Source organism: Erythrolamprus reginae, chromosome 2 (genome assembly GCF_031021105.1).
Source record: "Erythrolamprus reginae isolate rEryReg1 chromosome 2, rEryReg1.hap1, whole genome shotgun sequence".
NCBI lineage: Eukaryota > Metazoa > Chordata > Lepidosauria > Squamata > Dipsadidae > Erythrolamprus > Erythrolamprus reginae.
The window spans coordinates 37,011,662-37,025,998 of record NC_091951.1 but is presented as its reverse complement, the minus strand read 5'-3'; the positions used below and the strand labels follow the sequence as shown (position 1 = coordinate 37,025,998).

Genomic DNA, 14,337 nt, shown 5'->3' with positions numbered 1-14,337 from the left:
ACCCTGAGAAGACCACGTGTCAAGCCAGTGCAGAAGTTGGTGATAAATTAACACTTGCCACACTATCTATAGAAGGCCTGATGTTTATGGGAACTTGGGGGGGGGGTTGCATTATGCAGCCACAAAGCATTCTTTTGGGTGGTTCAAGGCCATCCTATGCCCGCCCACCTGGCCAGAAGTGGAGGAAGGACTTGCCATGCTGGCACAATCTGAATGGGCAACGTGACATGTTTGTGGGTGGGGGACAAGGGATGTGAACTTTCAACTGGGTGGGAAACTCAGATTCAGGTTTCCCAGTGTAGGCGCCAGGATGGTTCCGGCAATAAATTGGAACTTTGAGGAGTATTTTGACTCGGACTCTGATTTAGTTTGGATGCTACCTGGAATCTTGACACCATGGGATTTTTAAACATAGAAAGTGTTGTGCTTAGCTCTGGCCCAGCTCCTGCCCCAAGGACTGTGGATGTGAGGGAGACATCCACATGCTGCAGGCCTGTTTTGCCCCCAGTGGAATCTGCTGATGAAGGCTCCTCTGACCAAGAAGACATGAGTGACAGGGAGGAGGAGAGTGTGGCAGACAGCTCAGAAGGAGATCAATTATCTAGCTCCTCCTTGGATTCAGAACAAGAGTTAATGATACAGCCATGCATGCGGAGAGCGATGCATAGGCAGCAACAACTGAGATTATTATCAAAGAAAATGAGGCCACCTGTGGTTGGGTGGGGCTGTGGTAATTAATGAGGCTGCTATAAATAGCAGCCTGTGGGTTTGGCCATTATGGAGGATTATCTGATTGTTGTGTTTCGTGCCTGCTTTACTGACTTTGACCTTTTGTGTGCTGATTTTCCCCCGCTTTGAAACTAAACCAGGGCAAAGTGTGTTTCACTTTGTGAAAGAAGAAGGACTGTGAATTGCCTCACAGCTGCAAGCTAAGTATCACAGAACTGATAAGGGACTTGTACAAATTACCAGTTTGTTTGGAGACGGGTGCTCTTTGCTATACCAAAAGAGGGCTTGGTTTAAGTGAATTTTCATTATAAAGAACATTGTTTTGAATTTTCAAACGTGTGTGTGTCTGAAATTTGTACCTGTGAATTTTGGGGAGGAGTCTGCCAGAGAGCCCGACAGAACAGAAAGTGGATGGCTTTTGATGGTTAATGTTTCATTTAATGGAGACAGAGTAACTATTCAGAACTACAATGTTTGGTCAGAATAGATTCCGTAAACTGGATTATATATATTCAAGAAAAAAAAACCCATTTTATTGTATTCTGAGTTTAGTATCATATTATTGTTGGAAGTAATATTCTTCTGGGTTCGGTTCCAAGCTGGGAAAAAAGACACTGGATTCATGGAGTTTGCTTGGAAAGGTTTAATGGTGCATAGGAGCAAATGGCATGAACTCATGTACAGAAAAGTTGGATCACATCCTTCCAGATGTTGAGTCCAGAGAAAAAGGAAAGAAGTGCTGAGAATTTCCTTCTTTTATTCTCTCTCTCTTGGGCCCCGCCCTGGCGCCCTCCCGCTTCTTTGCAAGAAATGCACTGATTGGCTGTCATACTCCCATGGTGCCATGCAAGGGCAACTTTGTAGGCTGTGTTTTGAATTCAAGTTTGGCTGACCCTTCACTGGGTGATGGTGGAATGAAAGGGCTAACAAAAGTTATGACTGGAGGCTGTAAGGGTCTGGGTGGGAGTTAACAGGCTTAGACAAGACTGAGTGGCTTTGGGTATTCCCTCTGAAGGACCATGTCCATGAAGTCCACAGAGAGGGGCGGCATACAAATCCAATCAATCAATCAATAAAATAAATAAAATAAATAAAATAAATAAAATAAATAAAATAAATAAAATAAATAAAATAAATAAAATAAATAAAATAAATAAAATAAATAAAATAAATAAAATAAATAAAATAAATAAAATAAATAAAATAAATAAAATAAATAAAATAAATAAAATAAATAAAATAAATAAAATAAATAAAATAAATAAAATAAATAAAATAAATAAAATAAATAAAATAAATAAAATAAATAAAATAAATAAAATAAATAAAATAAATAAAATAAATAAAATAAATAAAATAAATAAAATAAATAAAATAAATAAAATAAATAAAATAAATAAAATAAATAAAATAAATAAAATAAATAAAATAAATAAAATAAATAAAATAAATAAAATAAATAAAATAAATAAAATAAATAAAATAAATAAAATAAATAAAATAAATAAAATAAATAAAATAAATAAAATAAATAAAATAAATAAAATAAATAAATAAATGTTTGGAGATTTCAGCTTGTCCAAAATGTGACCGTGTACACCTACATTACACCAACACTGTGTGCTGCACTGGCTTCTAATTGGTCTCTGGTCATAATTCAAGGTGTTGGTTATTACCTATAAAGCCCTACCTGGGTTTATTATATGGCTTTACTTACAGGACTATCTCCTGCTGCATATCTTCCAGCGACTGATTAAGCCCACAGGGTTGTCCTTCTCTGGGTCCCATCAACTAAGCACTGTTGGTTGGCGGGGCTGTGGGGAGGGCCTTATCTGTGGTGGCCCCAGCTGTCTGGAACCAACTACCCCCCGAGGTTCATACTGCTCCCTCCCTACTGGCTTTCCGAAAAGTCTTGGAAACCAGGCTTTGCCGGAAGGCCTGGAGGCTGTGAAAGATTGATACTTCTCTTGATTATGGCCTCAATAAGATATGAATTGGGTTGTATGATATTGTGTGATTTCATGAATGAGATTTAATATGTTTTATATTATTGTCGTTGTTTATTAATTGCATATATTGCTTATAATTCTTTTTGTTGTAAGCCGCCCTGAGTCCCTTGGGAATGGGAAGCATCCAAATTTAAATGAATGAATGAGTGAACGAACGAACAAACGAACAAACAAACAAACAAACAAACAAACAAACTTGTTGTTTGCTTTGGGGTGGTTTTCTCCCAGAAATAAAAGGAAGTTAATGCTGGTTTTCAGCAACATCATAAAACTTAGTCATGCAACCATGGGAATGGGCGGCATACAAATTTAAACAAACAAACAAACAAACAAACTTGTTGTTTGCTTTGGGGTGGTTTTTTTCCTAGAAAAAAAAAGGAATATCATATTTCAGCAATATCATAAAACTTAGTCACGTGACCATGGGATGCTGCAAATGCCCATAAATGAAAACCAATTGGTGAGTTTCCTAAATGCAGTCATATGACCATTGGAGGAAAGGTTCTTTCAGACCTTCAGAACAAGGTCGTAAATACCTTTTGGGTGGGCATTACAACTTGGAATGGTCACTTAATCAACCAGGTGCACGCTGAGAACCACATATATGTGGATCAGGACAAAAAAGAATCAAATTTCTAGTCCTGTGTACTGGCCTACTAGATTCGACTTACAACTAGCAATGGATCCTTTGAGTGCAAGCTACTCAAAGCCTCCCAGGGGTGGGGGGGTCTTTCTGCAACCTTTCCAAAATTGGAAACAAGATTCTTGGCTCTCTGCTTTTAAAAGCATATCCATCATCACCAGTTGTAGAGAAACAGGTCTAGCAAGTTTGAGTCTTGTTGCCAATGTTTAAGAAACCTGTTTGACGGGAAAGATTTGGCATTGCCTACCTTGGAGGATTGGTTGGAGAAATTGACAGAACGTGCGCAGGTGGACAAATTGATTTCCTTGATTAAAAAAAAGGACAACATCTACGGTATATTTATATACAGTTTCATTTTCGGTGACTAAAGCCCCTTATCAGGCATTGCAACTTACCTCTGATACCAGTGTTGATATACATGCAACTAGGGGTGAACGAGGTGCGTGCATGCGTCGGTGTAAGATTTGGGTTCTGTGCATGCACAGGAAGCAAAAGTTGCGAGAAGACGCACAGCTGCGTGAGATTCCAGCGATCCTTTTGCTGAAAAATGAAAAAGCAAAAAATTGCCAAAAATTTACCAAAATTTAACGCGCCCGAGCGTCCTCTCCCAAGATTTTACTTCCTGCACATGCGCAGAAGCCAAATCTCACTCTGACATGTGCGCCTGCCCGCCGGTCACCCAGAGCTGCAAGCGCAGCTCCATTTTCACTACCAGAACGCTGTTCCCCCAGTAGGAACCCAATACTGCCCCTTATGGACTCTTGAACAAAAATGTAAAAAAAATTGAATTAGAGATTTATGGGGTGGATGATTAGACAGGATAGCTCAGTGATGGCAAACCTTTTCAGCACCGAGTGCTGAAAAGGTTGCACAGAAACATTGCACAATGGTACCTCTACTTAAGAACTTAATTCGTTCCGTGACCAGGTTCTTAAGTAGAAAAGTTTGTAAGTAGAAGCAATTTTCCCCATAGGAATCAATGTAAAAGCAAATAATGCGTGCAAACACATTGGGAAAGAAATAAAAGCTTGGAATTTGGGTGGGAGGAGGATGAGGAGGAAGAAGAGGAAGACGACAGTCGCTGCCCAGAGCGAAGAGAGAGTTTCTTTTCTCTGGGCGCTGGAAAAGGTTTATTCCCTCTCCAAGTGCCCAGAGAAAGGAAAATGCTTTGTTTGCTCTGGACTGCCAAAGCCTCCTTAAGCACCACCAAAAAGTTCCTCTGGCAGCCCAGAAAAGCCAGAGATGGCCGAGATTAAAGGGGGAATGGCAGGAAACTGGTTGGTGCTTCATGCTGCTCTCAGATTTCCTGGGAAATTTTTCTGGGTTCGGGTTCTTAAGTAGAAAATGGTTCTTAAGAAGAGGCAAAAAAAACCCTGAACACCTGGTTCTTATCTAGAAAAGTTCTTAAGTAGAGGTGTTCTTAAGTAGAGGTACTTCCTCTACTTAAGGACTCTTGAACAAAAATGAAAAAAAAATGAATTTGAGATTTATGGTGTGGATGATTAGACAGGATAGATCAGTGAGGGCAAATCTTTTCGACACGAAAAGTGCCGAAAAGGTTGCAACAAGATACAGTCATACAGCTTCTACAGGAGTGGAGAAAGAAAGAAAGAAAAAGAGGGAGAACAGAAGAGAATGTAGGACTAGAATATAATTCTTCATTGACCAAGTGTGGTTGGAATTTGTCTTTGGTGCATATGCTCTCCGTGTACATAAAAGAGTCCTCTGGGAGTTGGGTGGCATACAAAAATGACAAACAACCAAATAAAATAAAAAATAAAATAAAAGAATACACTTGTCAAGAATCACGAGGCACAACACTTAATTGTTGTCATAGGATACAAATAAGCAATCAGGAAACAATCAATATTTATATAAAATAAATGATAAGGATACAAGCAACAAGTTACAGTCATACAGTCATAAGTAGGAGGAGAAAGAAAGGAAAAGAGAGAGAAAGATTTTATTTTATTATTTTATTACTTTTTATTATTCTATTATTCTATTAATTGATTAATTGATTAGATTTGTATGCCGCCCCTGTCCAAAGACTCGGAGTGGCTATTTTGATTTGTACCCCGCCAACTCCCAAAGCGGACTCTGATGAAGATGAAAGGGAGGGAAAAGAGAGAACGCTAGAGAGAGAGAGAGAGAGAGAGAGAGAGGAAAGGGAGAAGCAGAGGGGGAGAGAAAGAAAGAAAGAAAGAAAGGAGAAAGGGAGAAACAGAGGGAGAAACAGAGGGAGAAAGAGAAAAAGAGGAAAGGGCGTGCCTAAGTGCACCGTGGTGCCTTCCGTCTGCTGTCCTTATATTTCTCTCTTGCTAGTATCACGTATATAAACATTGTTATATCTTTGTATACCACTAGTATGTACTTGACAACATGAATGAATGAATAAATAAATAAATAAATAAATAAGAGAGAAACAGGGAGAGAGAGAGAAAGAGGAAAGAGGGAAAAAGAGAGAAAGCATACGCGCGCGAAAGAAAGAGAGAGAGAGAGAGAAAGAGAGAGGGAGGGAAGGAAGGAAGTATTGACGGAGGAAGAGACAAGAAAACCGGTTTGACCACATAACATACACCACCGTCCTGGGACAAAAGCCCGCGTCCTCTGCGCACCCCTAACAAAGGCTAAACCCCGACCCGGAGCAGCGCGGGCATCTCCCCTTCTCCGAGGGGTGGGGTGGGGGACGAGCCCGGGCCCCGCCGGCTGGCTCCCTCGATTCAGTTCCTGGGCGTGGCCGGAGTAGCGGAGGGAAGTTGAGGCGAAGTTGCCAGAGCCTCCTTTCTTCGGCGCTGCCTCCAAGGCCCCCGCCCGTCCTCCCGCCCGCCTTCCTTCCCCTCGCCGCCCCTCGGGTCCCCGGGAAGCCGTCCCTCGCCGTCCGCCGAAGCCTCTTCCTCCGCCTCAGCCATGGCTGAAGAGAAGCCGCAGGTCGAGCTGTTCGTCAAGGTAAGCATCGGTGGTGTGTGTGTGTACAGACGTTTGTGTGTGTGTATTGTGCTTTATTTTACAGGAGGGGGGCGGGCGCTGCCCCCTTCCCACGAAGGGTGAAAAGAGAAGAAGGGGGGGAGTCTCCAGCCCCCCCCTCCAGCCCCGTTTCTTTCAATAAAAACAAACCGCGATCCACTCGCCTTTCTATCTCGGGGCGGGCGAGGCGGGCGGGGGGTCTTTTGAGAAGCGGGAAACCTCGCCTCGCTTCTTTCTCTCCCTCCCGCCCACTTCCTCCCCGCTTGAGCAAACCCGAAAAGAGTCGCGCGGGCGGGCGCATGTGTGCGTGCGTGCGTGCGTGTTTTATTATGTTTATTATTATTATCATTATGATCGTCGTTTCAAATGCCTTTAGCAGACTTTTTGGCGGAGTTTGCTGGCTTTATTTAGCTCGCTCGGCGGTGCTAGGGGAGCGCGATCCGGGTTTGAAAGGGTGGATAGTTGGGGTTTGTGTGTGAGAGAGAGTTTTGGAGACCTCATCTACAAAAAGATATTGGTCAAATTGAGCGGGTCCAAAGACGGGCTATAAAAATGGTGGAAGGTCTTAAGCATAAAACTTATCAGGAAAGACTTCATGAACTCAATCTGTATAGTCTGGAGGACAGAAGGGAAAGGGGGGACTTGATCAAAACATTTAAATATGTTAAAGGGTTAAACAAGGTTCAGGAGAGAGGTGTTTTTAAAATGAAAGATCAGAAGTAACCTGAGAAAATATTATTTCACTGAAAGAGTAGTAGATCCTTGGAACAAACTTCCAGCAGACGTGGTTGGTAAATCCACAGTCACTGAATTTAAACATGCCTGGGATAAACATATATCCATCCTAAGATAAAATACAGGAAATAGTATAAGGGCAGACTAGATGGACCATGAGGTCTTTTTCTGCCGTCAGACTTCTATGTTTGTATGTTTCTTTTAAGGGAAGCCAGAGGAGATCCGTAGACTGGCCTTTTGATCCCCGGGCAGACCCGACGCTCCTTTTTAGACTTTCACTTCCGATGATCTGTCAAAGTCTTCAGCACGGGCTGATAGGCATTGAGGAGAGGGAGTTGCTGGAATTGCAAGACAAAAAGTGAAAACAGGCAAACAAACAAACAATTAGCCACGTGTGGTATCTTTAAAAGAAGGGATCGATTCGATCCCATGATTCAAAATCGAACTGAAAGGAACCTTGGAGGTCCTCTAGACCTGCCATCGCGCCATAGGTTCACCATCAGAGGTATAAGGTCTCCCATTTGAACAGGGGGTTGGATTAGAAGATCCCTTCCCACCTCTCTGTAGTCTGTCTGTAAATCAGAGATTACAGAATAACAGTTGGATGGGATCTTGTAGGTCATCTAGTCCAACATCCCACCCCACCCCTCCCAAGCAGGAGACTCTCCACCAGTGGTTCTCAACCTGGGGGTCTGGACCCCTTTGGGGATTGAATAACCATTTCATGGGGGTCGCCTGAGACCCTGGGAAAAGACAAATTTCTCCTGGTATTAGGAACTAAAGCTTCTATTATGGCATCTTGGAACATATTTTTACAATCAGGCATTTACAGTGGGGGCGTCTCTCTGACCTCCCTGCCAATCAGCTCAAAGCTCTGTTGGGAGAATTGGCGCTAGACTTATGGTTGGGGGTCACCACAACACGAGGAACTGTATTAAGGGGTCGGGGTCTTAGAAAGGTTGAGAACCACTGCTCTACACCATTTCCAAAAAAATAGCAGTCTAATCTCTTCTTGAAAGTCTCCAATGATGGAGCTCCCACAACTTCTGAAGGCAAAGTTAATTCCATTGGTGTATTGTCCTCACTGTTAGGAAATTTCTCCTGAATTCCGGGTTGCTTCTTTCTTTGATTAGTTTCCATCCATTGTTTTTTTTCTTGCCTTCTGGTGCTTTGGAAAATAGGTTGGCCCCTCCCTCCCCTCTTTGTGACAGCCCCTCAAATACTGGACCACTGCTATCCTGTCACCCCTAGTCCCAATACCCCAATTCCTGCAATCATTCTTCATATGTTTTAGTCTCCAAGACCCTTTATAATCATCTTAGTTGATGTTTTCTGCACTTTTTCCAAAGTCTTTAAAAAACTTTTTCCAAAGTTTTTAATGTGTTGATCAAAACTCGATGCTGTATTCAGTTTGTCTGTCTGTCTGTCTGTCTGTCTGTCTGTCTGTCTGTCTGTCTATTTACTTATTTACTTATTTACTTATTTACTTATTTACTTATTTACTTATTTACTTACTTACTTACTTACTTACTTACTTACTTACTTACTTACTTACTTACTTACTTACTTACTTATTTACTTACTTACTTACTTACTTATTTACTTACTTATTTAGTCCGAGTCCTCGGAGAGGGGTGGCATACAAATCTAATAAATTATTATTAGTAGTATTATAAATTATTAGTCAAGTATGTATTGGTAGTATAAGATATAACAGTGTTTATATACATGATATTGGTACTAATAATAGAGAAACATTAGGACAGGGATGGTAGGCATGCGGTGCACCTATGCACACCCTTTACTCTTTCAGACCTTCAGAATAAGGTTGTAAATATTTTATTTTATTTATTTTATTTTTTATTTATTTGTTTTGTCAACTACATATTGAAGGTATATAGAGATATAATAATATTTATATACATGATACTAGTAAAAGAAAAGTATTAAGACAGGGGACAGAAGGCATTCTAGTGCACTTATGCACACTCCTTACTGACCTCTTAGGAATCAGGAGAGGTCAACAGTGGATAGTCTAAGGGTAAAGTTTTGGGGGTTTGGGGATGATACTACAAAGTCAGGTAGTGAGTTCCATGCATTAACTACTCAATTGATAAAATCGTATTTCCTACAGTTGAGTTTGGAGCGGTTCTCTTTGAGTTTGTATCTGTTTGTGCGCCCCTGTATTGTTGTGGTTGAAGCTGAAGTAGTGGTTGACAGGAAGGACATTGTAGCTCTCTCAACCCTCTGTGTCTCAGTCCTTTTCTTTAGCTGGTGATAAAACCCCTTCTTTTAGCTCACTTTGGGGCTATTATTCCAAGGAGGCTATTTCAATGAGCTAACTGGGTTGAGAGCCTAATTTGATGGTGTACTATCGAGATCTTAGAACTCAGAGATTAGAACTGCCCCCACCCTCCTTGCCTTTCGTAAAATCCTCAAAACCCACCTTTGTCGTCAGGCATGGGGGAACTGAGATATCTCCCCCGGGCCTATACAATTTATGTATGGTATGTTTGTACGTATGTCTGCTTAATAATGGGTTTTTAAAAATATTTTAAATTGTAAATTATTAGATTTGTTATGAACTGTTTTATTGTGTTGTGAGCCGCCCCGAGTCTACAGAGAGGGGCGGCATACAAATCTAATAAATAAATTCAATAAATAAAATTTTGTCATAAATGGTATGTATGGTTTTTAACTGTTGGATTTAAATTGTTTTTAAATTTGTTATTTAGAGGTTTTAATATTATTTGTATGTTTTAATTCTGGTTAGGAGTCGCCTAGAGTCCCTAGAGAGGTAGGCAATATACAAATTGAATGAATGAATGAGTGAATGAATAAACAAACAAATTAACTAACTAACTAACTAACTAACTAACTTTGGGAAGTAAAGAGAGATCTTTTTTAGAAATTCCTTTTGTAAATCCCTGCTCCAAGAAGGATGTCACCCAGATGTAGCAGACTTCAACTCCCATCTATTTATGCCGTTAATGGATGCGGATGAGATAATTGTAATCTAACACAACCTTCGTAAATCTGGATAGGGTATGATTGGGTGGGGGAGGCAGTTTCAACATTCACTTGCTGGATTTGGATTTGGTTGAATCGAGGTTATCCTAAAGTCCCTTTATTGGTATAAAAGAAGTTAAGGTTTTAGGAATTCGGCAAGACTCATTGTGGCTTGTTAAAACCACTTCTGGCGACGTGGGGGAGTCAACACCCACCCTCCAGAAAGTGGAAGAGGAGAGGATGAAAATGGTGGAGACTAGACAATATGGGCCGACTTTATTTGAAACCTTGCTAAACTTAAATAAATTAAGCCCAGTTAAGACAGTTTTCCCTTTGTTTTTAAACAATTTCCTGCTGCCAAATAATTATTGGCAACGTGGCTTCTGGAGGCTGAATTCAAGGCTTGGCAGGCAGCCACTTATAACTCGACCTTCTGCATTTCTGTTCTACCATACTGTCAATTTAGGAAAAAAAGGTTTCAGTTCGAATGAATCATCGGCGCTTACTTAAGCCTTGACATTTTTTTCCTCTCTCTGTCTCTCTGTCTCATACTTCGTTTCCTTCCTCTTGAAGTGCATACCGATGAACTAAGAAAGGAGAATTTTAAATCTCTCCCATGGTTTGAATGTGGCCGGGAGGGTGGGGTGCTCGGATTTGGCTGGTGCCTTTTTAGACCAGGGGTCTCCAACCTTATTTATTTATTTATTGTTAGAGTTGGAAGGGACCATGCGGGTCATCAAGTCCAACCCCCTGCCTAAGCAGGAACCCTATAGCATCCCAGCCAAATGGCAGTCCAATTTCCTCTTAAAAATGTCCAGAGTATTGGAGTTCACAACGTCCGCTGGTAGGTTGTTCCACTGGTTGATCGTTCTGACCATCAGGAAGTTCTTCCTTATTTCCAGGTTGAATCTCTCCTTGGTCAGCTCCCAGCCGTTGTTCCTCATCCGGCCCTCCGGTGCCCTGGAGAATAAAGTGATCCCCTCCTCTCTGTGGCAACCCCTCGTATACCTGTAGACTGCTATCATGTCCACTCTGGCCCTCCTTTTCTCTAGGCTATCCATGCCCAGTTCCCGCAGTCTCTCTTCGTAAGTCTTGGTTTCTAGACCCCTGATCATTTTGGTTGCTCTTTTCTGCACCTTCTCCACCTTAGCAACTTTAAGACTCGTGGACCTCAACTCCTAGAATTTTTCAGCCAACATTGCTGGCTGTGGAATTCTGAAAGTTGAGGTCCAGAAGTCTTAAAGTTACCAAGTTTGGGGACCATTTTTCACCATTCACAGGCTCTGGAGGCTTTCCTGAAGCCTGAAAAGGGTGAAAATGGCCTCCCGCCGCCCTCCAGAAGGCTGAAAATCAGCTGGCGAGCACGCTAGAGTTCACATAGGGTAAAGCGTCATGTGCCCCTGGATATGGCTCCGTGGGGCACATGTGCCATAGGCTCACCATCACATGTATAGTTGTTTTCAAAGTGATGGGTGGCTATATGCTGCACGAATCCCAGCGACCAGTTAGGTCCCACAGAGTGGATCTTCTCCGGGTCCTGTCAACTAAACAATGTCGCTTGGCGGGACCCAGGGGAAGAGCCTTCTCTGTGGCGGCCCCGGCACTCTGGAACCAACTCCCCCCAGAGATTAGAATTGCCCCCACCCTCCTTGCCTTTTGTAAACTACTTAAAACCCACCTCTGCTGTCAGGCATGGGGGAATTGAGACCCTCTTCCCCCTAGGCCTTTACAATTCTATGCATGGTATGTCTGTATGTATGTTTGGTTTTTATATTAATGGGTTTTTAATCGTTTTAGTATTGGATTACTATTGTACACTGTTTTATTGTTGCTGTTAGCCGCCCCGAGTCTCCGGAGAGGGGCGGCATACAAATCCAATCAATCAATCAATCAATCAATCAATCAATCAATCAATCAATCAATCAATCAATATAAATTTGAGAAATCAATAAAATAGACAGATAACCCTTCTGTGCCACTTTCTAGAAGTCTTCAGCCTTTCAAATTACAGATTTTCTGAATGTGACTTTTAAAAGGTTTAAAACCCTCCCTTTTGATCTGACAGGGATGCTTTAAGTGCACGATGAACAAAAACATTTAAAGCACAGTTAAAATGATAAATACCTGTACAATTAAACCATTGGCAAAATAAAACATTGTGTCACCACAAGGCACTCACCCATTCCTTCTATTCATTCATTTTCATTCATTCAAAACATATATTTCATTCATATAAACATATATTATGTAAATCTGTCAACATAAAAAAATCTTGGCATCAAAGTTACTTAAAATATTTATATTGCAACTAACAGTTAAAACAACATGAATAATAAACCAACATAATACACACACACACACACGTACACACACTGATGCAAACATGATGTAAACCTACAGTATTGTTTCAATTAACAACTGACACATTTTGCACCATTCAGACAAATTCCAGAGGTAGCCCTCAGAAAGCACTTAACCATAATTTATCTGTATGTAACTTTGGTTGCCTCATCACAATTTACAGAGTAATGAAGGCACCTTGCAGGCCATCTAATCCAACTTCCTTCTCCAGCAGGAGTCCCTATAGCCATGATGGCAAACCTATGGTGCACGGAGCTACATCAGAAGGCACACCAAGTGTTGCCCTATGTCAGCTCCAGTGCACAATTGTGTGCTGGCTAGCTGATATTCAGCCTTGAGGAAATAATAATGATGATGATAATAATAATAATAATAATAATAATAATAATAATAATAATAATAATTATCATTATCATTATCATTATTATCGTTATTATTATTATTATTATTATTATTATTATTATTATTATTATTATTATTTAGATTTGTATGCCGCCCCTCTCCGAAGACTCGGGGCAGCTCACAACATAACAGCAATACAATATAAATACAAATCTAATGTTAAAAAATTTAAAAAACTAATTTAAAATACATTGTTATAAAAACTTATCTGCTACACAATCATACACACTCCGTTCGACTGAACATAAACATAATAAAGGTCAGTGAAAAAAAGTGGGGGAGATTAATCTCCCCACGCCTGGCGGCAAAAGTGAGTCTTCAACATTTTACAGAAGGCGAGAAGGATAGGGGCAGTTTGAATCTCCGGGGGGAGTTGATTCCAGATGGCCGGGGCCCGCCACAGAGAAGGCTCTTCTCCTGGGTCCCGCCAGACGGCATTGTTTTGTTGACGGGAAAGCCATTTTTGCCCTCTGGAGGCTCCAGGAAGCTTCCCTGAAGCCTCCAGAGGATGGAAAAAATGGCCCAATGGGCAAACCGGAAGTTTGGAAAAATAGACTTCCGCTTGGCCTATTTGGCCATTTTTTTGCCTTGGCTTCAGGAGTCTGGAAGCTTCAGTGAGGAATGCAGGGCGTGTGTTGTGCGCATGCACAGAGGCAGCACGGGAGTTGTGCACATGTGCAGAGGGAGACCCTGGGTGTGGGCACATGACCATGTGCTAGCGTGTGCGCATACCCCCTTTTGGCACACGAGCCAAAAAAAAGGTTCACCAACACTGCCTCATATTTATTTATTTTATTTATTTTATTTATTTTATTTATTTTATTTATTTTATTTATTTTATTTATTTTATTTATTTTATTTTATTTATTTTATTTATTTTATTTATTTTATTTATTTTATTTATTTTATTTATTTTATTTATTTTATTTATTTTATTTATTTTATTTATTTTATTTATTTTATTTATTTTATTTATTTTATTTATTTTATTTATTTTATTTATTTTATTTATTTTATTTAATTTATTTATTTTATTTATTTTATTTATTTTATTTATTTTATTTATTTTATTTATTTATTAGATTTCTATGCCACCCTTCTCCCAAGACTCATTTCAGGCAAATGGCTGTCTGGTCTCCTCTTAAAAACATGATGGAACAATTGGTACACTTTTTAATAGTAAATAATTTATTTTAATGTATCAGTTGATATACAATTGCTACACTGGACATAGCTCTGTAGATAAGTCATCAATGGCACCTGAAGATCCAGAGACGGGTGAGAATCAAGGAGGACTTCCTGAATGCTGCTATTTGAGGATGCGCCTTCAGAAAGTTAAAAAAAAAAACCTAGGAGTTTGGAGAAGACGTAATGCAGAAGAAAGGGCTGTATTTCTGATCCAGTTTGATATTTGCATTCTTCAAAAAGCTGAGACCAAAATCTGAATCCACCGAGGAAAATGCTATGTTAAGCGACATTATT

The 14,337-nt window shown here is 40.4% G+C and overlaps 2 protein-coding genes across 4 annotated transcripts in view; one reads left to right on the top strand and one right to left on the bottom strand.

Annotated features, from left to right (window-relative positions):
- LOC139160193 (TNF receptor-associated factor 1-like) overlaps positions 1 to 14,337 on the bottom strand; it is a 635,213-nt gene that overhangs the window by 400,474 nt on the left and 220,402 nt on the right. The gene's annotated exons all lie outside the window — the stretch shown is intronic.
- CLIC1 (chloride intracellular channel 1) overlaps positions 5,917 to 14,337 on the top strand; it is a 66,426-nt gene continuing 58,005 nt past the window's right edge. The window contains exon 1 of the mRNA XM_070737822.1: positions 5,917 to 6,330. Coding sequence (XP_070593923.1) covers positions 6,292 to 6,330 — 39 coding nt within the window. The 5' untranslated portion in view covers positions 5,917 to 6,291. The remainder of the gene's footprint in view (positions 6,331 to 14,337) is intronic.